The sequence below is a fragment of the Chelonia mydas genome, chromosome 12 (assembly GCF_015237465.2).
Source record: "Chelonia mydas isolate rCheMyd1 chromosome 12, rCheMyd1.pri.v2, whole genome shotgun sequence".
Lineage (NCBI taxonomy): Eukaryota > Metazoa > Chordata > Testudines > Cheloniidae > Chelonia > Chelonia mydas.
The window spans coordinates 7,382,573-7,405,984 of record NC_051252.2 but is presented as its reverse complement, the minus strand read 5'-3'; the positions used below and the strand labels follow the sequence as shown (position 1 = coordinate 7,405,984).

At 49.0% G+C, this 23,412-nt stretch overlaps 1 protein-coding gene across 7 annotated transcripts in view; it reads left to right on the top strand.

Annotated features, from left to right (window-relative positions):
* The window catches only part of CPNE2 (copine 2), a 153,407-nt gene that overhangs the window by 122,043 nt on the left and 7,952 nt on the right, over positions 1 to 23,412 (top strand). For 6 of the 7 annotated variants that reach the window (XM_007070575.4, XM_043525982.1, XM_037878210.2 and 3 more), the window contains one exon: positions 1,021 to 1,154. In XM_007070575.4, coding sequence (XP_007070637.2) covers positions 1,021 to 1,154 — 134 coding nt within the window. Of the gene's footprint in view, positions 1 to 1,020; positions 1,155 to 12,902; positions 13,229 to 23,412 lie in introns of those variants that run through there. The other variant, XM_037878211.2, reaches the window with a different exon arrangement.

Here is a 23,412-nt window from a genome sequence, read left to right as displayed (position 1 = left end):
CCAAGCTTGTAAATCTGCTGCCAACAATAGAAGTCCCCTGCAAGCTGGTGGGAGAGTTCAGACAATGGACGTGGTAGGGATAGACCAGTGTAATCCTTATCAGATGATCACCCATGGCGAACAGTCAATAAGGCGTCTGCTCCAGGGACGGATTATTTCCTTGTGTAGCCTGAGCTGAGACAGTCCTGTATCCCTAGTCTAACTTGCTGACTGGCATGTACATACCTGAGCAGGGCTATCAGTAATGAAAGCAAAAGAGCTTCCTCTAACACTTTCAGAACTTCAGTGAAACTTCTTGGTTCAAGTTTCCATTCAGACTGTTCCTCTGAGTGTGGCTTCTCTACACTCCTTTCCCTGCTTTATGGCTGCCTCAGTTTTTTCTTGGGCATGGTGAGATTCTTTAAGGGCATTTATTTGTGCTCGTGCTCAGGCAGGTTCTTCACATGGCTTGGTATATTTCCAAAAAACAAAAGGAAGCCCTATCTGAATTCAGGCATTAGAAACTCTTTCTCTCTTAACCACAAGGGCTCAGGTGTCTGCTGGAAAAGGTTTGTCGAAGCCAAAGGCATTTGAAGCCTTGTTTTGTGAAGTTCTGAGCATCCACAACTCCAGAGGAAGCCAGCAGGTGGTTTCAAGAAACACTGGTTGTAGACTGTATGGCCCAGTGGTTAGGGCACTGGACTAGAATCCAGGAGACCTAGTGTCTACTCCTGATTCAGCCACTGACCTCGACTAACTTCACCTCTCTGTGTCTGTTTCCCTTACCACTTGTTGCCTGTCTGTTTGACTGGTTGGGTATGGTGCTGTTTGTATGGTCTCTCGCAGAAGTGGGCTCAGATCTCTGGTGGGGCTACAAGATGCTACTGTAAGATAAGTAGCAAAGTGAAATTTTGCTTTAGTGATCTCAAGCTTCTGCCCAATGTATCTGAAATCCATTTTGATGTGTATGTAGAAGGTTACTGCAAGAAGCCGGCCTGGAGGCTGTCTAGTTAATGTCTGGTTTGTCTGGTTCTCTTGAAGGAGTGGAAGGCATTGTCCAAGCATACTCAGCCTGTCTGCCTCACATACGCTTCTACGGACCAACCAACTTCTCTCCCATTGTCAATCACGTGGCTCGGTTTGCTGCCCAGGCTACCCATCAGGAGTTTGCAGCGGTAAGTTAACAAGCGTCTGTTGTTTTATCTGTATCCCTGCCTTGGCTTGGAATTTCAAAGCAAGACTCATTAAGCTTACCATCTTTTTATCTCCTCGAGGGCACAGGATCATAGAAGTGCAAGATAAAAAAGACCTATTAGATAACTTAATCAGTCCCTTGCAGGCACAGGCTGTGGTCCCTTGGTAGAGGATGTATCAGATGTCAGTGATATGTACCATGCTTGATCTTAGCCAACAGGCCAGTCACTAGCTCTGTTTAAAAGCTGAGGGGATGTCTCACTGGTAAAGGCATGGAACAGCTATATCTAGGGAAGAAGTAATTTCAGGTACCGTATATTCAAACACTGTTGGTTTTCGTAAGGCCCGCTGCTGCAGGTTCATGACAAAGGCAGATACAATGACAAAGGCATTGATATCATGGAATTCGGAGTTTGAGGTTCTGTTCGGGGACTTATAGCCTCTGTCACTGCAACCGTGGAGCATCTTGTAGGCACCATGGAATTAACCTCCATGCCCCTGGGTGGTAAGGAAGTGGTGTTCTCTCCATAATACAGGTGGGGAACTGAGGCACAAGGACATTAAGCAACTCGCCCAAACGCACAGGAAATCAGTGGCTGAGCCAAGAATTGAACCCAGGTCTCCCGAGCCCCAGTTTAGTAACCCCAGGGGCCATCCTTCTTCTTCTTGTGCCATGTGTGTTTTCAGGCGAGTGAAGAGATGCGGTTTATCCTAGGTACTTATCTCACTATTATAGTGTCTGAGAACCTCTGAACACCCCTGCGAGGTAGGGCAGTGCTTTTATCCCCATTGCCAGCGGGGGAACTGAGACACAGAGAGGCCCAGTGTCTTGGCCAAGGTCTGTACCAGAGCAAGGAACTCGGCCTGGGTCTCCCAAACCCCAAGCTGGCACTGCAACCACTGGACCAGGCCTCTGATTGACTTTTTTTTCCGGTGCCCTTACCACACTGGCAAACAACTGTGTGATTTATTTATTGACATAATACAGTTTGAGTCATTTCCTAGGTTAAACTCCGTGGGCGAGGTTTGGGAAAGCATTCAGTGTCAGTGTTAATTTTTGCTCCCATTAAAAGTTAGTGGGAGTCAGTGGGAAATGCGTTAATTGCTACAGCTTACGGACGATGAGTATGTATGGCCCACGGATAGGATACGCCAAAAGAATGATTCATCTAAAATAAGGAACTCTACTTTTTCCCCGTGCCCCTCGTTTTAATAGGTGTCATTCAAACACAAGTGCTCCAGCAGCACTGTGATGAGCGTAACAGGCAGGAGAGGAGGAGACGACAGAATGCAGGGCGGGGGGGCTAATGCTGTTTGATACACAACCCGTCTTTGCAGGTGTAGAACAGTGTTTCGTGTCTGGGAGCTGGGCTTTCGGGCTCCTGTGTTGTGTTCAGTGGTTTTGGAAACACAAGCAAGCAGACTGGCAAATGGGTTGCGACTGAGGGCTCGTCTTCACTGGACATCTTTACCATGAGCTAATGGGTTGCTGCGCATTTGGTCAAGGCTGCAAACATTTCTTCTTTACTCTAGGGATCAGCCATACAGGACAACCCTAGGACCCCAACTTGAGGCTGACCACCATTAATTACATCAAGGCAAAAGCCTCATCTGCACTAGGATTTTGCCGTGAGGTAGCAATCTTGATGTCTTCACTGCAGAAAAGGCCTGAGTCACAATCTGTGTCCCAGTTCCCCTTGCTCCAAGGGGTGGGTGTGTGTGTTGGGGTTGTGGGGGGTAAAGTACCCAGCGCCTGCTTTATACCTGGTACATTCCCTGGAGCACTGGCCACATGCATGCGGAGTCAGATTAATTTAGCAGCCCCACCAGGGCTGCTCTCCTTTCCACTGCTACCCCTAGCATGGGTAGCCAGCCCAGGGGAGTAAGGAGCTCCTTATGTCTCCTGACTACCATTTGAGTGCACAGGATGGGCTACAACCTGGCCCATGATGAGTTAAAGCCACTCAGTTTAATTGTTGCAAAGCTTACAGCAGCTTGCCTGGCAAATCGGGTGGCCTGCAGGGAGGGTAGATTATTTTATTGATTTGGCATTTGGGGGTGGAATGGGGAGGATATCTGAACTTTTCATGGCTGCTGTGGTTTCAGTGCCAAGGCCTGGGGTACCCGGAAAATGTAGGTTGATGGAGCTATGACTCTCGGGGGGGTGAATAATCCACACCTCTGAGCACGGTAGCTACGCCAACCCGTAGTGCAGATGCAGCTAAGTCAACAGAAGAATGCTTCCATGGACCTAGCTGCCATTGCTCAGGGAGGGGGTGTTCCTACAGTGTTCCTACAGTGATGGAAAAACCCCTTCCATTGGTATAGGATGTAACTACGCTATGGGGTTAATCAGCATAGCTACGGCGCCATACCTATAGTCCCCCGAGTGTAGACATGACATCAGCTTCCTTTCCAGGCCATGTACAATTTAAGCTGACTTGAGAAATGGGGAAGAAAAGATACGTTATTAATTGTACGGAAGACCTGCAAGGCGTCTTGTTGTTGCTTTTAAAACAAAAATGTCTCCTGCATCTGTCTTACACTGGTCTTACCTCTGCTGTCCTGTAGATGGCTGGAGTACTAGTAATATCATGATGTAACAATTGGAACCTGAGCAATTGGAGAGAGAAGAAATTCTTATTCAGATGGGTTTTTAAACTCTTTGGTTTATTTAGCTCCAACACACAACTAACAGTTAGGAGGAAAATCTTTGTTAAAGATTCAGCGTCCTCACTCTTCCAGTTAAGGGCAGAAAAGGCTCCCACTCCAGTTCTCTGGGTCTTCCAGGGAAGACTTGATATACCAAAGGTGAAAAGCAATCAACAAAGAAAACTTTAGTTTTATAACACAGTTCAGGTCTTCAGAGGTCCTAAAGAAGCCACAAAGAGGGAACAACCTGTTTATTTCCTTTGCAAGGAAATTCCACTTAACAGTACACTCAATATGTACAGATCGCTGCTCAATAGCCAAGACGTTTTTGTCTCGAAGGGTATGTCTACACTACGAAATTAGGTCGATTTTATAGAAGTCTATTTTTAGGAAGCAATTTTATACAGTCGATTGTGTGTGTCCCCACTAAGCGCATTAAGTCAGCGGAGTGCGTCCACAGTACCGTGGCAAGCGTTGACTTTCGGAGCGGTGCACTGCGGGTAGCTATCCCGCAGTCTCCGCTGCCCATTGGAATTCTGGGTTGAGCTCCCAATGCCTGATGGGGCAAAAACATTGTCGCGGGTGGTTCTGGGTACATGTCGTCAGTCACCCCTCCCTCCCTCCGTGAAAGCAATGGCAGACGATCATTTTGCCCCCTTTTTCCCGGATTGCCCGCACAGACGCCATAGCACTGCAAGCATGGACCCCTCTCAGCTCACCACTGCAGTTTTGAGCATTGTAAACACCTCACACGTTATCCTGCAGTTTATGCAGAACCTGCAAAAGCAAGCGAGCAGAGCAGGATCTAAAGCCTGCAGTAGGGGGCAGGAATCCCAGTCTCCAATCTCAGGGGCTGCAGAAAGAGTTGTCTTTCCTGACTAGGTCTCAAAGAGCTGGGCATTGTTCTAGCAAGTCCTAGACCAAGGATTCAGCAAGGGCAGGTTGAGAGCCCTCCACTCCTGGGGAAGTTTCACTCTGAGCCCCTAGGGCTAGACAAGAAGCAGCAGGTGTTTTCCCACTCCTTTTCCCCCTCTGTCCCTTTCCCCCAGTTTCTTTACTTCCCTTCTCCCCACCGCTCTCTTACTCGCTGTAAGAATCATACAAGGACCACGGTTAAAAAGTGAAAGGAAAAGTCAGCGAAACCAATATTCCCATTGTTATTGCGGCTTGCTGTGTGTTCCACCATATCTGTGAGAGTAAGGGGGAGACGTTTAAGGCTGGGTGGAAGGTTGAGGCAAATCGCCTGGCGGCCAACTACGCACAGCCAGACACCAGGGCAGTTAGAAAAGCACAGCTGGGCGCCCTGCGCATCAGAGACGCTTTGAAAACCAGTTTCATGACTGGCCAGGCTACGATGTGACAGTTCTGTTTGTTTCTCCTTGATGAAAACCCACCCCCTTGGTTGACTCTGCTTCCCTGTAAGCGAACCGCCCTCCCCTCTTCGATCACTGCTTTCAAAGGCAATAAAGTCATTATTGTTTCAAAATCCTGCATTCTTTATTAATTCGTCACACAAATAATGAGAAAACTCGCAAGATAGTCCGGGAGGGGTGGGGGAGGAGGGAAGCACCAGGTGGGGTGGTGGATGATGGGAGGAGGGAAGGACAAGGCCACGGTACTGTTCAAAACTTATTGAATGCCAGCCTTCTGTTGCTTGGGCAAACCTCTGGGGTGGAGTGGCTGGGTGCCCGTAGCCTCCCTCCCCGCGTTCTTGGGCGTCTGGGTGAGGAGGCTATGGAACTTGGGGAGGGGCTGCAGCGGCGGTCTGTGCTCCAGCTGCTTTTCCTGCCGCTCCACCAGACCCCTGAGCATGTCAGTCTGCTCCCCCATTAGCCTCAGCATTGCATCCTGCCTCCTCTCATCACGCTCCTTTAACGCAGGGATCGGCAACCTGCGGCATGCATGCCGATTTTTGTTCCGTTCATCTGGCCGCCGGCCCCACTCAGCCCAGCCCGGGGTTCCGTCCATGCCTTTGGAGATTTTGGCATATATATTGGCATTTCATCTTTTGGAACGGAGTTCTGCCTGCACGGATTCTTCTCCCCAGATAGCGATCGGATCCAATACTTCCCCTTCTGTCCATGCTGATGAGCTCGCCTCGCTGGCCAAACAGGAAATGAAATTCAAAAGTTCCCGGGGCTTTTCCTGACTAGCTGGCTAGTGCATCTGAGTTCAAAGTGTTGTCCAGAGCAGTCACAATGGAGCATTCTGGGATAGCTCCCAGAGGCCAATACCATCAAATTGCGTCCACAGTACCTCAAATCCAGAACAGCGATGTCGATTTTAGCGCTACCCCCCTTGCCAAGGTGGAGTACAGAAACCGGTTTTAAGAGCCCTTTACGTCAACAATACCGGGTTGGTTGTGTGGACGGATTTAGTTTTAATTCGACCTAATGCAGCTAAATTTGACATAATCGCGTACTGTAGACCAGGCCTAACTCTGCTGATTTTGACGTGGTCTGTGATCAAATGTGAACCTTGAGCTGAGGGACAAGTTTTTTAAAAAATCCCTGTAAAGTCAGAAAAATATTTGACATCTTTATTTACAGTTTTTTAAGTCATGTGGGCAAACTGCTGATTCTGTGCCAGCAACCCAGTTCCAAAATGATGCTTCAAGCCACTCTACAATCCCGGAAGTCCTGGTTAATTAGCCCATCAGACTGTTTACACAACGTGCCAAAAAGCTGCTTGTTATCTCTAAGGATGGCCCTTGTGACTCCGCTCTGTTTCATTAACCGGTGAGGTTCTGTCTCGTTCTGGAGAGACTGTACCAGGATGTTAGCAGTGGTTTATGAGGCCAGGTTTTGCGGGTTACTTTCTGTTTAAGCAGGTAGGAAGGAAGGGCTCAGAGGAACATGGTAATTTAAAGAGACTCATGCAGCTGAAATAAAATAATGGCCTAAAAGGGAGGGAATCGCAGGACTGCAAGCGGATGGGTGTGAACCAGTTTCTAATGCACTGGAATCCCACGCTTGTTCTCAGACTGAACTATCCTGTGCACCAAGAAGAACTTCGGGGCTCCTAGGTGCTTCAGGTCAATCTAGTCTGTGGTCTATTCAGGTCAATCCAGTAGTGGTCCTGTCCCAGGGTGCCTGTGCCACAAGGGAAGTTGAGCCCAGCCCCATCTGACACTAATCAGCTGATGCTGTGAGGCCAGGGACCAGGTGAGGGCTGAAGATGATCCAGTCCTCATAAGACTCCGGTGAGATGGAAATCTGCATGGAGCAGGGGAGCTTCAGGAGAACAGACCCGTAAAGGGGGCTCGCCCCACCAGCTAGGCGAACGACCTAGCTGGGATACCTGCTACTGTGTAGGCACCAGCAGAAGCTTCTGGGGAAGAGACCTTAGGAGAGGCGAGGTAGCAGGGCCTGGTTCACCTGTTTCGATTAATGTTTTGAACTGTTTTGTTGAAGCAATAAATGCATCCCTGGGGCAAGGGACTCAACAACGGACATGGGTGGGAACTTCACTGGATGCGCTGGCTGGTGAGTGGGCCCGCCCCTTACATACGAGTGGGGAGACAGTGCTACACATTGTCACTGGGTACAATCCCCACTAGAGCATCTCCTCCTAGCTGCTCTGGGGATTAGCTCCTTCCCCGTCCGACACATCCTTCTGCCGCCCGTTTGGGCGCTCAGCCGCCTCTCTCACTCTGTGTTACTCAGGGAGCTCTGTCTTCATAGCTTGGCCCTCCAGCCAGGTCAATGTGCTTTTTCAATTCCAGGGGTTGTTCGTCTTTCCATCCAAAATGGCTGACTTCTCCCTCACTGCCCTGTCTGTGCCACTTCCCCAGTGTTTGGTAGGGGAACCCAGGCCCACCCTCTACTCTGGGTTCCAGCTCAGGAACCCTCTAATAAGGGCCAAAGTCTGCAATGTCCCACTTTGCTGTCGTTTCCCTGAGCCTTTTCCTACACACCGGTCTAAGGCTTTTGCTCCACCACCCTTCTCGATATACCCTTCCTTCAGGGCCTGGAACCCTGGGGGTTTCTACACTCCCCCTGGGTTTCCTTCATTCCCTGTCTAGCATCCAGAGCGTGGCTGCAGGCTCTTTCACTGCAGCCCCATTTCCGCTGCTGACTTCCTGGCTTTCTACAAAATAAGAACTGCCAGACTGGGTCACACCAAAGGTCCATCCAGCCCCGGATTCTGTCTTCCAACAGTGGCCAATGCCAGGTGATTCAAAAGGAATGAACAGAACAGGGAATCATTAAGTGATCCATCCCCTGTCTCCCATTCCCAGTGTCTGGCAAACAGAGGGTGGGGACACCATCCCTGCCCATCCTGGCTAATAGCCATTGATGGACCGATCCTCCATGAACTTATCTAGTTCTTTTTTGAACCCTGTTATAGTCTTGGCCTTCACAACATCCTCTGGCAAGGAGTTCCACAAGTTGGCTGCGCGTTGTATGAAGAAATACTTCCTTTTGTTTGTTTAAAACCAGCTGTCTATTAATGTCATTTGTTGACCCCTAGTTCTCCTGTTAGAAGAAGGAGTAAATAACACTTCCTTATTTACTTTCTCCACACCAGTCATGATTTTATAGACCTCTATCATATGCCCCCCCTCTTAGTTATCTCTTTTCCAAGCTGAACAGTCCCAGTCTTCTTAATCTCTTCTCCTATGGAAGCGGTTCCATACCCCTAATCATTTTTGTTGCCCTTTTCTGTACCTTTTCCAGTTTCAATGTTTCTTAAATAGTCCCACCTGTTCCTTCTCAGCTGGGCTCCATCATCAGTCCAGGGTTACTGAGCCCACTTAATTCCCCTAAGGTGTAGCCTATCCACTTAATTGGCCCCTTCTCAGCCTCGTTAACCCTTCCTATGCTAGGGTTGGGGGGGGCACACCCCATCACACATGTGCATATCAACATGCATTACAGCTGTCAAACACAGGCCCCGTGGGCTGTGCTGGGGCCAGCCTGTGTGGTGTGTTGATGTAGCCTGTATGACCTGTTCTGTACAGAGCCTCGGCTTTCGTTTGCAAATATCATTTGTAGCCTTCCTGACCGCAGAGTGAACTTTCGAGATGTGAAGTGAGTGCAAACCAATGTCATGTCTGCTTGAGTCTGCAGACAGCCTGAAACAGTGACTTGGGCGTGAGCTCCCGTTAATCGCATTGGCTTGTCAGCTCTAGAGTCCAGGAAACGTATTGTCCATGCTGACTGTTCCGTGGCTGGTCTAGTGATCCGAAAAGGGGTGGGAATGGAGCCCTCGAATGGTGGGGAGGGAGTTCCTGGCAGGGAAGGAAATGCCCAGCTTGGAAAGAGGGAGGGGGAAGAGTCAGGGAGAGAAGCAAAAGGCAGGAGCAGCAGTAACCGAAAGGAGAGCAGGTCTTCTTACCGAGTGATACTGAATGGGACGATGAGGTCCTGGATAAATAATCAATGCCAACTTATTCATGACGCGAAGGCTACGTTCTCCCCTTAATCTCTGTGAAATCCTCCCCTTGACATCCGTGGGGAAGCATGAAGGCCTGAGTCTGTATTCTGGCCCCCAGACTGTAATCAAACCTGGAATCTGGCCCCTGTCACAAATGAGTTGACACCCCTGCTTGAGAGGGAGGAAAACCCCACTGTGCCGCCAAGGCTCTTACAATTCATGAGAGTCTTAGGTGCCCGAAGGGACTTGGGGGTGAATCAGCCCATGTGTTGTGGTGTTGGAAGACTAGAGTAGTTACCACAGAGTCCCTCCCCTACAGCCCCCATGCTAAGGACAAGGGCCTGGCGTTCAAAGCCCCACTTGAATGTGAGGCTCCTAAAAGGGCCAGGTCCAAAACAGCTGTTTGCCTTGCTGGTACTTAGGCCAGCTCTGAAAGCACCAGGACAGCTGTACGACATTGCACCCTGGAGCCACAAGCGTGTACATTCGCCTCCCCGGAGCCTTGTTTGGCAACTTCTGCATTAAAAGGCAGGAGTTCAGAGTTTCACACCTCCTTAACGCCCTCCTGAGCATCTCTTATCCCTGGCCAAATGTTCCCACTCCCAGACTGAGCAGAACTTATTCCAAGGCCTTGTCTAAAGTGGGGTTACTCCTGATTTCAGCATTCAGTGGCCAGCAACAGGCCTAGCCCCACAGCGAACCCATAGTGTAGACAGAGTTAGCAGCTATCAGCTGGTGGTTGCTTTGGTGCAGCTTCCATGAAGGGTGAGCTCAGCCAATGCAAATTGTGGCTTTGCCCATCTCCCATAGGGGTTTGCATTGGTGCTCTGCACTAGTCACCAGTGACGGATTCCCGTCCTAGACAAGGCTGAGTTCTTTCCTGCTTACGCAGCAGGGATTACGTTTGCTACCCTAAGTGAGAGCAGGATACTGTGCTCGTGGTGACAGATCTGCCGTCCATTTTAGTCTCCCGGGTCAGAGCCAGTGGCCAGCCTGAGTGAAGCTGCCTTTCTGTCTGGGCCCATGAAAACAGCTCTGTTCCCTCCACACTGTGCCCCAGTCCCGAATGCCAACTGGCTGCATAATTATCCTGCCTCCCCATTACCTGTCTCCAGCAATTTTTCAAGCTGTCTGCGGTGATAACTCTGCTGTTCTTCCTTTTAAACCCGGTCCCTTGGTTTCAAGCTTGTGAGAGACGAACTCGCACGTTCGCCCGGGCAGAACCGAGAGAGAGCTGGAGCTGCAGCATCTCCTAGTGGGACGCGGGGACATCTCGGCAGTGGGCCCATACTCACTCTGAACCCCACGTAGTGCAGCTGGTTGGGGGCGGGGGGGCTCTTGACAGCGTATAGCTGCGAGTGTGAATGCGGAAAGGAAATGGCCTTTTGCGCTTCATTGGCTGAGTGCGGCCATTGGGGCAGTTGCAGGCATGTCAACAACCAGACGAGTCTAATTTGCTTAACAATAATGAAGATATTTCCAGGTCACTTTGCTTAGAGAGCAGAATCCATGGTCCCTTAGCCCAGCAACCTCTAGGGGGTGGGGTCTGGGTCCCAGAGACTGTTAAAGGGCCAGCGCAGCAGGGCCACGAGGCATTTTCAGTTGCCTGCCCTCTCAGGTTGAGAGAAGCGGGCAGCAAGCATAGGTTCCGCACTACCCCCTTCCAGACAAAGCAACGGGATGGGGCAGTGGGCGTGACCAGCTGCCCCTGCAAGACTCAGAAGGGGCGAGAGAGCTGAAAGAGGGAAGCTGAGCCACTGGCAGAAGGGCAGGGGGGGTTGTCTGAAGTCCTGGGATCTTCCCATTTTGGGCCCAAGGACTGGAATTACTGGGAGCTGGGGATCTTCACTCCCTCCCCCAGCTGAGACAAGGGCAGCATGAGATCGATGGCCTTTCCTAGCTGGGGGTGGATTGTAGTGTGCGTGGGTCGGCTTGCTGTGTGCCGCCCCTTTAAATGTAAGAAGTTGGCTTGCCTGTCTGCTAGGGTCATACCTCGCTGAGGGGGTCGTACCTCGCTGACTGAGAGCTGCAAAATCCTGGGGTTGCCTGGATCCGTCAGGAGCCCAGGGCAGAGGAGGGGAGGAGCTGCTTTCCTCACAGCCCTCCAACCCCATTGCTGATTCCACCTCTGCTGTGCCCCCTCCCATCCCAGAGCAGTTCTTCGCCCCACAGGCCCACATACATCTTGGCTCTGGGGCTGGGGAGCCGGCTTCCCTATTCCTGGAGCTGGGAGGCAGGACAAGCAGTCCCCCTTTTGTCCAGCCCCCCAGCACCTTTGTTTTGCCATCACCCCCCAACCCACAGAGAGACCAAAAACTCTTCCTGTGGGACATGGTGGTTGGAAGGACGATTTTGGTGGTGGTTGATTTTGTCATCCTGGACCAAATAAAGCTGAGCCGCACCACACGGGGGGACAGTGCCATGATGCGGGGACTCAAGAAGGCGGGTCTGAGAGTGAGATACAAGCACTCTGCTTTCTCTCTCCTGGCGAGTGCCTGGGTGGTGGTGTTTTGGCTGGAAGCATCATATTCGGTTACATTTCCTCCTGCATAGACACACTCAATCAGCCGTGTTCCATATGTAAAGATCCCTGTGTAAGAATACTTGACTATCCCTCTGTTCACCTCCCCCCTGTGAGAGAGGCCCTATTGGGAGATTGATACATAAGCCAAAGTTTTCAGAAGTGGCCACTGATCTTGTGTGCCCAACTTGAGACAAAGGTGTCTTGAGCTGGACGTGCAAAACTGGAGGAACACGAGGTCAGCGGCGACTTTGGAGAATGTTAGCCGTCATTTATATGCTGTATAATCTGGAGCTGGAGTGGAAGGACCAGCCCAGTGATTGGGACACTGGCCTGGGACGTGGGAGCCCCAGCTTCAAGTCGCTGCTCCGCCATGCTTCCTGTGTGACCTTGGGCAAGGCACTTAGCCGCTGTGCCTCAATTCCCCATCTGTCAAATGGGGTCCTAGAGAGGAGTGGGACACCTCTGGGATAAAACCACTCATTGAAACATTAGGAAAATGATGCCCTATGACCAAGCTGGTCACAGGACACACACATACGTAATCTGAAATTGTTGGCCAGGGAACATGGAATAGCCTTCCAAGGGAAGCAGTGCAGGCAAAAGACCTATCTGGCTTTAAGATTAAACTCGATAAGTTTATGGAGGAGATGGTATGATGGGATAACACGGTTTTGATAATTAAATATTCATGGTGAATAGGCCCAATGGCCTGTGATGGGATATTAGATGGGGTGGGATCCAAGTTACCCAGGAAAGAATTTTCTGTAGTATCTGGCTGATGAATCTTTGCCCATATGCTCAGGGTTTAGCTGATTGCCATATTTGGGGTCGGGAAGGAATTTTCCTCCAGGGCAGAAGAGGCCCTGGAGGTTTTTCACCTTCCTCTGTAGCATGGGGCACGGGTCACTTGCTGGAGGAGTCTCTGCTCCTTGAAGTCTTTAAACTACGATTTGAGGACTTCAATAGCACAGACATAGGTGTGAGGTTTTTTGCAGGAGTGGTGGGTGAAATTCTGTGGCCTGCGTTGTGCAGGAGGTCAGACTAGATGATCATAATGGTCCCTTCTGACCTAAATATCTATAATCTATGGGGGTGGCAGCTGCTATAGCACTGATGAAGACCGTGTATGTTAAGAAATGCTACACACATTTGCAATGTACTATTCCGTTGCTAGGTATCTGTGCAGCAGAGTTCCAGACTCTGCGTGGTCTCTGGTGAACAAAGGGGACAAAGCTGAAAGTCAAGCTGAACGGAAGCCGGTTTGTAGCTGAAGCTGATTTAACAGGAAGCATTTACTGAGAAAGACTGTGATGCCACAGATCACAGCACATCCCCTGTTCCTTGTCTTTAATTAAAATACACAATTTCACTTGTTTCCTTTCCAAAGGAGCTGTAACAGCTTGCCCCCATCCGCTTTCCGATCGTAATATCTTTCTGCACTTTCGTTTCAGTCTTCCATCCCTTTTAAAAACTTCAGCAGTAAATTGCTTTTCGAGGAGACGTCTCTTGTGTCTGCGGCAGTTATATGCTTACTTTGTTGTTGGCAAGTCTGGGTTTGGTTTAATTCCCTATGAATTCTGATCACTCTTTATTTTCAATTTTTGTTTTATGTGTCAGAATTCAGGGGGTGGGGGGGAGGCTCCAGACCTAGGAATGAAAAGAGAAGCGTTAATCATATGTAAATTGCACCCCTTGGTGGCACGAATATTTTAAGCAAAGGATCTTTTAAATAGTACTAAGGTAATAGGCCTATAGTAGGCAAGTTTGAACTGGATTTTTCTTTTTTAAGATGCACAAAGAATAATTGATAAGAGTTTTATTCCCCCGTGACCTGCCCTCTTTCATCCCATCTTGAATGGATGGAGCAAATAATGTCAGTAATGTCATCTTTAATAATAGCCTTCTGACAAAGAGGCGTCCGCTGAGACGATGACAGCAGCTTCTTTCCAGGGAGAGAGGCACATTTTGTTTTTAGGAATGAAAGAGGCAATGTGGGGGGGGGGGGGGTGTTGCAAAAGCACAAGGGGCCCCGTGAGCCAGGTAAAAACAAGAGGTAAATAGCTGGGGCCCAAACCTATTTGGAGACCCTGGGCTCTGAGGTTCAAAGGGTTTCTGCTGGAGAAAACCAAACCCTAGATCTCGGTGTTCCCAAGCATGGGAAGATTTTTGGCTCCAGATCTCGAATTTCCTGACCAGGAATGGAACATTGCAGCTCAGGGCCACCCCTCTGATCTTCACCATCGGCTGCTGGCCACCCCAAAGGAGTTGGCGCTCGATGTGGCAGCTTTAGACCCACCACAGAGACCCGTGGAGGGTACTTCTACACTGCAGATTAAGGTGTGACTGCAGTGTGGGGAGATATACCCGTTTCAGCTGGCGCAGGTAGTGAAGACATGACGGTGCAGAATCCAGCCTAGGCTGCCTGCCCCAAGTGGCCCCAAGTGCTGGGGACACTTGGTACCTAGTTCTGTTGCCAACTCCGACCAAGTTTTCACTGCTATCCTTACCTGCAGCGACTAGATGCAAGCTAGCCCAGGTCTGCCTACCCACGCGGCAGTCACACCTTAATTTGCAGTTATGACCCTACTCAGAGTGGTCTAAATTGGTTTAGATGAAGCCAGAGGGGCAGCGTCAGCTTGCACCAGAGAACTTGGCCCTCTGGTTGCAAATGGCTCCTGATGAGGATGGAGATTTGGGGAAGTCACGTGCTCAGCTGTGACCATTGAAAAGAATGCCGCTCATGTGTCTTTGATCCACCTCCCCCCGCCATTGTTGTTGTTCAGTCGCTAAGGCTAATATCCAGCTGCAGTTATGGCCACGCCGACTTGAAAAAGAAAAGGAGTTCTGAGAAATGAGGCAACGTTAGTAAGTGGGGTGATTTATTTGGTTGGGACTCTGTGGCTAGAGAAAATTGATTTGCACATGAGGAGGGGATCTGGAATGTAAGCATCAATTTGAGTGCTAGGGATTGGGGGGCGGAGGGGGTTACACAGATAACTTCCATCCCAGCCATAACTCCTGGCCATATCGGGGTGCAGATGGGGAAGAGACTTTTACTAGGATAATTCACAAATGAACAGAAAGCAGCCGTCTGACTCTGCCTCTGGTTTTATCAGCATGGTTTGCTTAGCTCAAACCTTTGCTTCTCAGGCCCTGGGCCTTAAGAACCATGAGCTGCATGCAGGTGTGGGGTCATGAGCCGGCATCCATTTCTCATCTCAAGTTTTCAGCTGGAAGGGGTTTGCCTGGTCTCTTTCCAGCCATGGAGCCTGCCCTGGGGAAGCACCCCAGCACCGTTGTGTCAGTTCAAGTTACATCTCCTTTGAGGTGCCATGGAAACCAGAATAAATTATACAAGTTTAGGGTAGCGGCCGTTGGCAAGCAGCCAGGGGTCACTGTGTGAAATAAGCGGTGGCAAATGGCAAAAGAAGTATGAGTTGAAAACGTTAATGCAGATATTCTAGGCATGCTTGTAAATATCCAGCCTTGGGGGTAGGCGGATGCGGATCTATTGCTCTCTATCTGCCCAGCTATCTAGTTGAATGTCGTAATTCTAGGCATTTATGATTTGTGAACATCGCCGTGGTATCTGGGAACCTGCACTGTCACTGGGTCTGAGTCGGCCCCATTCTCATTCAGCTTCCCTCCAAGAGCTGTGACATTTCCTAAGACTAAAAAAACCCCATGCTTATACCTTTTCCATGGCAACCCATATCACAAACAATGGAGCCCACCGGCTTTTAAGAGGTGGAAGCAGAAAACAGTGTGTGTGAGAGAGAGAGAGACTGCATGCACCTGACTTGACACGAAAAGGATTAATAAGCATTGGGAAATGAAAATTACCTTTCAAAGAGAATCTTCAGTTTCCAGATAGCCTCCTTTTTCACTAGCATGCTGGATATGTTGGATAATCCCTAACAGTCTTGAATCTAATTCCTGACTTAACTAGCAGAAATAATTGGTGGTCACATTTTATAGGCAATACAGCCCATACGTGACTTAAATATCAAGTATCTTAAAAAACGGATGGAAAGAATGAATGATATAGGAAGAGCAGCCCGATTCAGCTATTCAATCCATGCTGAATACTAAAAAAGGAGGCATAAGCCCCTAGAAGGCGCCTTAGTATGGAGTCCTCTGACCTTTCTTCCTCACCCGAAGATTTACGCAGAAGCCTGCAAGTCGTGAGTTGCTATCACTCCACATGCCGTCCGATTATTAAAAGACAACCTGGTTCTGAAGTTGCATCTGCCCAGCACATGGAAAAGCCCAGTCTGTCCCCAGCACCCAGGATCTGCTTCCCTGCAGTTAAGTTTTCCCCTCTTTAAGAAGCCCCTCCCTCAGCCCCCCCGTGTCTTCCTTTGTAAATCCCCAAAGATAGTGGAGGGAAAGAGAAGTGAAACTGAAAAACTGGTCCTGTTCATTGGTCTCTAAGGCCCCAGAATCTGTACCTCTGTGCATCCCTGGTTCTCCAGCTTGCTCCGAATCCCTTGTGAAAAGGTATTTCCATGCCTGTGCTTCTGAAGTTCTTTGTCTCTCTCTCTTATTGGCTTTCTGACAGGGTGGTTCCTTCAGCAGGTGATCGCTTTGCACCCTTGACTCCAGGAGTTTATGCTGTGTTCATGGTCCTGCCTTATTTATCCCTGCAAAGCAGCTTGGCGTACGCTTTGTATGTACGACATTCTCCAGAGTGAAACCACTCGTGGTCACCTGTATTTGTGGCCATCCTGTGCCTCAACCCAGCTGCAGCCACACCAGGGAACATCTCCAGTATTATGAGCTTTCCCCTCTCCCATGTGAACTCTCTGTGTATTACACAGCCAGCTGAGAAGGTCTCCTAGCCACATGCACGAACCATTTGGCTGCTTCATGCTGTAATGTAACTGGAAGGGAAGCTGTTCCTCCTGCAGCCAAAGGCTGAGCTCCAGTGCTGAAGGCCTTCTGGGGCAGCCAGCCCTATGTTACACGGTCGCCTAGTATCCTGGGGGGGGGGAAAGGAAGGTCCAGTGGTAGCTGTTAGTGAGTTTCTTCACTTCTGGGAAGTGGCGGAGCAGAGAAACATGGGTGGAATTAGATGGTCAATATTCTAGTGAACGGGGTCCCCTTCACCACCATAGCTGGCACTAACTGACCCCTTTCGTGGCAGACTCGAGGGCTGAATGAGGCATGGAGACAGGCCTAGTGACTGGAGCTCTAGACAGGGACGCTGGAGAGTTGGGGGTCTATTCCTGGCTCTGCCACTGACCTCGGGCAAGTCACGTTCCTGCTCCTTGCCTCAGTTTTCCTATCTATAAGATGGGGGAAATGATACTGGCCTCCTTTGTAAAGTGCTTTGAGATCGACAAAGGCAAGGCATTATGTAAGGGCGAGGTGAGGCTCTAATTTTGGAGGTGAGAATGGTTTTGCATCAGAAGGCTGAAGTGCATTGCGAAGACCGTTCGGTGACGCGTGTCCTGCCACCGCCCCGTACTGCACCTGTGCTCTGGGCGAAGAGAGGACGGTCGTTTGCAGGGCTGTGAATCCAGCACATTTCGCCAGCCCTCACTTCACTCTTGCTGAATGTCATTGCTTCATTGTATTTCACCGCTGCCTCATTAGAGGGCTTGATATTGGTAAACCCTGGATTTTTAAGCACACTCATAATTGGAGCTTATCCATGCTTGCCTGCATTCGGTACAAGGCTAAGTAAATAACTTAGGGCTCAGGGCAGCAGAAGCCACACTGTGGGGCCTGGACTAGCTGTAACCCTTGGCAGCTCATTCCTTAGAGAGCCTAATTCCGATGCACTGGTTCTTCGCTCCCTCCCTCCACCCTCAGTTATCTGATTCTAAGTTCCAGCCCTGGCCTCCCTCAATCTCTCTGTCCCAGGTGCTTGCAATTTCCGCTAGGTACTTCCAGTGGGAGAATCCCTGATCCCACAGGGTTATGCTGTTTATGAGGGACCATTTAAAAACAGGGGATATGTTTCCCCCACATATATTCATCCCTTTGAGGTTCAGCTACTGGCCATGGAGAAAATCGTTGGCAACTTTATGGTGAAATCGAGGCAGGGCCAGCTGGGTAAAGGCTGAACGTAAGATAGCCCATAGGCGAAAAAAGTTAGGAAGAGACCAGATGAAAAGAAGAGATGTGAGAAGACCACTTGCTATGAAAAGCAGTTTGGATCGCAGAGCTCTTTTCAAGAGGTGACACAAGGAAATTGCTTTAGGAATAGTTGTGCTCACAGAAAATCAAGAATCGTTCTGTGGTGGCCTTATTATCTTCAATCCCCGGGGAATGGGGCAACGCTTCCGGGTGTTGTACAAGCACCTAGGAAGACACAGCCTCTGCCCCAAAGTGCTTAGGCATTAGCGACAGACAATGTGTGCGCAGCAGGAGGAGGGGATACAACACCAAGGCAGAGTAAGCAGAAAGATGGCCAGCACCCAATGGGTTAATTCCATATCTCTTTCCCCGTCCTCTGTTGCCAGCTTGTGATTTCTTTTTTATTATCAGGGATCTTGTGATATTTGGTGTATTTTTAATTGAGTCCACAGCGCCCAGAGTTAGGTGATTACTGGAGACTATCAGCTTTCATTTAAAGAAAAAAAAAGTCTCTGGCTGTCATTCTTCTGGAGAAAAGGTTGAAAACATGACCCCCTAAAGGTTCGATAATCGGAGGGAAAATAACTGGAATCTCAGATGCATTATTTTAAAAATCACTTGTGATTTTTAAGCCGGTCTCCTGATTGTGGGGCCATGTCTTGTGGTTTTGGAGTGCTTGGGCCTGGCAAAGGTGGGCTTGTTTCCCAAATGTTAGTTTGGGGGGGTCGGTGTTTGTGAGAGAGAGAGAGGGAAAGGTGCTTGGAGTGAGAGAGGGAAGTGGGGAAAGGGAAACTGAAGCGAAGTCTTCACTGCAGATTTACCGCGTCTGTAGATAACGCGAGTTCAGTCCTCTCGGGTTAGCCTAGCTCACGTGAGCTGTGCAGAGTGACTGGATTATACTACGCAGTGGTCATGTTAGCAGCTGACTCAAGCTGTAGCCTGTGCCCCTGACGGGCCAGCCGACTTGAGGTAAAAGCATCACCGCACTTGAGCGAAGGGGGTTTTTGAGTGGACGGGACTCCAAGTTGGGGGCAAGGCTGGAGGTATGACTCAAGTTAACTCAGCAGTGTAGATGAGCCCTGAAGGGGAGGAGACTGTGAACTCTTCTGGCTGTCTCTCGCTGTGTGTCTGTGCAGCACCCAGGTGTCTCTCGGCCCTACAGTAATATAAGTAAATAATCTGACGAGGAGAGGGGTGAGAGCCAGGCTGAGACGCGTGATGGGCTGGGAAGGTGAGGCTGTGGGGCGGCTGCTTTTCGGGTGCTCCAGCCTGTTTGGCGTGGGGGAGAACAGGCTGTTTAGTCTTTCTCCCACTCAGTGAAGCAAACTTCTGTAGCTATGCTCAGCCTCTAACCCGGCCGCCTCACTGGGTCCCTGTTGTTCTTAGTAGCCAGCCTCGGAGTCCATCTCATGAGCTGTTGGGTGAAAGGAAGCCCTCAGGTTGCTTACTCCCCTGTGTAATAAAAACACGTGAGATCCCAATGGGGTGGGCACATGGTGCTACAAACTACACACATTGCACTGGAAAACGGGCTGGGTCTTGTCCCTGCTAAGTGATTGCATGGCATGTCCCGAGTGATCAGTCAAGGGTGTGTCCAATGGGTGGCATGAGGGAAGGAGAAAGGGCACAGGACGAGCTCTCTTCCCCCTCGGCAGAGACGACTTAGTTCAGTGGTGTCTCCCCAGGGCTGTCTGTGGAGCATAGCTCTGAGGGAGATTTCTACAGTACACCTGGGGGTCCTGGTGTGATGTAGGGCGGATGTGAAGTGCCCCAGCTGGCGATATCGCTACTAGATAAAGTGCTGGCCCTCTATTTTGTGGTGTTTTCGGCTGGGGGTTCTGGTTCTGATCTCCGTCCACCTCTGATATAACATTTGTTGAGCTTTACTCCCTCCTTCTCTCTTGCATGCCTTTTAGTGCTCGTCTCTGATGCCATTGCCAATTTCACAGAGAGAAAGAACAAAGGGAAACAGATTTTTTTTTAACATGCATTGAGGCAAATTCTGCACTGTTTTATGACTGAATCTGGTAGAGTTGTATGGGGAGGAAATCAGCACCAAGTTCAGCCCGTGGTGTTTTTTACATTTACTCCTTGCTCATAGGAATTGCCAGACCAGATCAAACCCAGTGTCCCATCCCTGACAGTGGCCAGTGTCAGCAGCTGCAGAGGAAGGTATAAAAACCCCATGTCAGAAATTGTCTCAAGCCCAGAAGCACGAGGTTAATATCCCTTCCAAAATTTTTGTTGCCATGGATTCTGATAACTCTGTATATTCTTGATATCCCGACAAAAATCCCTTGTTACGTTCTCTGCAGCTGTGTCCGTGTGTGTATTTATAACTACACAGCTGTCAGATTCATGGTTCCCTTGGTTTAGCTAGAGCCCTCTGATCCCTAATCACGTAGCAAAATCCACATTGGAAACTGGATCTTTTCAGTAGAGTGTAAAATAATCCAGTCTTTTTCTATTGCCAGATTGGCTTTATTTTAAGTGTTTGGAGGCTGAGGGTTGGCTCCCTAAATCTCTCTGATAATACAGCATTACCAACCTCAAGGATTCAGAAATCACAAGTGATTTAAATAATCATGTGGTTGCAGAAAACTGAGGTTCTTTTTCATTGTTTCAGTTTTCTGAGCTTTTAGGGGTCATCTTTTCAAGCTCTTCTCAGCAGCCAGGCGAGCTAGAAACATCCTTTATTCTTTTGTAGATGAAAGGGGAGATTCCTCACAAAATTCCCTGACTCCAGAAGCTGTGGCTTTAAGGAAAACATTAGGTATAACAGAACGCATAAAAAATGGAGTTTTGGGAGGACTGGAACTATTCACGAATTTGGATCGAATCTGGTGAATCATTTCAGCCAAAACAAAGAAGAAGAAAAACCTGAAAACACACATTTCCAAAGGGTTGAAACGGTTGGTTTAGAGTCAGACTTTTGTGTCGAATGACATTTTCAGAACGAAATGTTGGCTTGAAATGACATTGTTAGAACAAAATGTCGATTTGAATATGTACTGAAAATGTGATGTTCGACCCCAATGAAGATTTCTATTTATTTATTTATTTATTTATTTAAATCTCTGTTCAAAAGAAAACAGATTTTTCTGGTTTGGCTGAAAATCAATGATTCACTCAGCTCTGGTGGCCAGCAGCAGCTGCTCCAGAGGAAGGAGTAAGAGCCACACAGGAGGCACACGTGGGGCAATCGGCTCATAATGAAATATACTTCCTAGCCCCCATTGGGTAGGGGTTAGTTTATGCCTTGAAGCATGAGGGTTTATATCCATTTCAAAACACTTGTTATGAAAAAAACAGCATTATTGTAAGTCTGAATTTTCTTGTTATTTACATAAACTTCGAGACCTTTTTTGGATCCTGTTAAACTCTTAAGCTACTTCTACACTGCAATAAAAAAAACCCACAGTACCGAGTCTCAGAGCCCAGGTCAATTGACTGGGACGCGCAGGACTCGGGCTGCAGGGCTAAAATTAGTAGTGTAGATGCTCGGGCTGGAGCCCAATCCCTGGGACCCGCCCCCCTCGCAGGGTTTCCGAGCCCAGGCTCCTGCCCCCGCCTGAATATCTGCATCGTAAGTTTGAGCCCTGTGAGCCTGAGTCAGCTGACCTGGGCCAACTGCGGCTGTGCCGTGGGTCTTTTATTGCCGCGTAGACACATCCTTAGCATCAGTGATATTTTGTTAGCAATGAGTTTGCGGCTGATCAGTGGTTTTCTTAAACTGGGGCTGGAACCATGGGACCCATTTTTAATAAGTCAGGGTGGGTCACTTATTCACCTAATACATGTACTTCCTTTCTTCTTAGCTGTTCTGAGTGCCCATGAGCCCCATGCCATTTTTCCTAAGACCCCATCCCCCTCCAAAGTTCCCCCAGGCTGGGAGGTGCTCAGATCTGGGTGGCTTGATCCAAGCCCATGTCTGATCAACATAGAGCAAGTGAGCTATGAATATCACACACGGGTGCATTGTATTAATTTTCGATGGCCTAGATGAGCCAAGGGTGTAAACATAGCCCAGTCACTGGCCAGCGTTAAATAAAGTCTGGGGTTGGGTATATAGAGACCTCAGCCAGCTGAGAACCATGGCAAAAACAACATTAAACATCCTTTTAGCCTTTTATTAAAGATACAGAAAAGAAGGGGAAACCAGTTAAAGCATTTGAAATGTAAAGTAGTGAGTCAGGCTTCCCTTTTAACAGCATTTCTTGTTCCCTTTCCCTGTAGCTAGAGAGAGTTTGAAAAGGAACCCCCACCCCCTTTTTGACACTCTCTTCGATGGTATCAAAGATAGTGACAACTGTCCTTTTGGGGAAAGAGAAATTGGTTGAGATGGGCTGGAGCTGCTGTTAAAGTCAGTTTTCGAAGGAAAACCTCCCTTGTTTGACAGTGTCTGGATGGTAAGGGCGGTCATCCCAGGTGGTGGTTGGAATTCAGCTGGAGCTGGTAGGGGGAAGCAGTGTCTGGCTCCCTCTCTCTGGAGGACACCTCTCAGGATCAGGGTGAAGAACGCCCGAGGTGCCAAGAAACGGTAGGGGTGGAGCCATGATGCTGCAGTAGTCTCTTGTCTTTTCTTCCCAAGAGTTCTTCCCCCCCGAAAAGTCTCTTTCCCACAAAGGGAATGGTGGGTGGAATAGCCCATCCCCCCATAATTTTGTCCACCAATTAGGCCTAATATCCAACCCACCAGTTTTGGGTTCATTATCTTTCCGCTCCATGTCATCTGTTTTTAAGAAGCATCATTTCAACAGTCCTTGGATTGTATTGATGTGGCCTTTTTGGTTTCGATTAAAATAGTTTCTGTCTCTGTTCTCTTGCATCTGTTTAGACCATGCTTTATTATATGTTACTGTGACAAATTTTTACAGCTGAACTCACAATTAGGGTAGATTGGTAGGCCCAGTTATCACAACAGACCCTTCTTGGAGCCCCCATCACAGGAAAGGGAACCAATGCCCAGCCAGCTAATGACCGGATGTTTCTGTAGAAGAGGATGGAAGAACAAAAGCAGGATTTCAATGGTGCTTACAAATAACTTCAGGCAAAACCATTAACTTTTCACACCAGCTTAGGATCTTCAAGGGGCACGAGATAAAAAAGCCTGTGAGCAGAGTGTGTGGCGTTCATTCTAATTAAGGGCATGTTTGAATCTGTGTGGTTATAATCGGTGGTGCTTTTTCATGGAGTTAAATCTTTTGATATTAAATGTTCTCTGTTAGCAAGCACGCAAGACATGTCAGCTGTGAGAAGCATCAGCTTGAGTGATTCAGGCTCTGAATAGGACAGCTGGTTCTTTGGTGATTAGGGTGACCTCTGAGCATTTACTGTTGACCCTCAAAACATCTCGCTCCCCCCTCAGATATGTTTCCTCCAGATCTTGCAGTGTTGGTGGAGAAGAGACCATCCTTGGTTGTAACAAATGTAAAAAGGGTGCTGTATCAAGGCTGCTGGACACAGTCAGATCTTTTGGTTCTCTCTGGCTCTCATACTTCAAGGGGACTAACACAACCAAGGCTGACTTTTGTCACCAATGGGGCCTCCCTAAGTCCAGGCCTGGAGTGAGTCCTCATGGAAGGGACTGCTGACTGCAC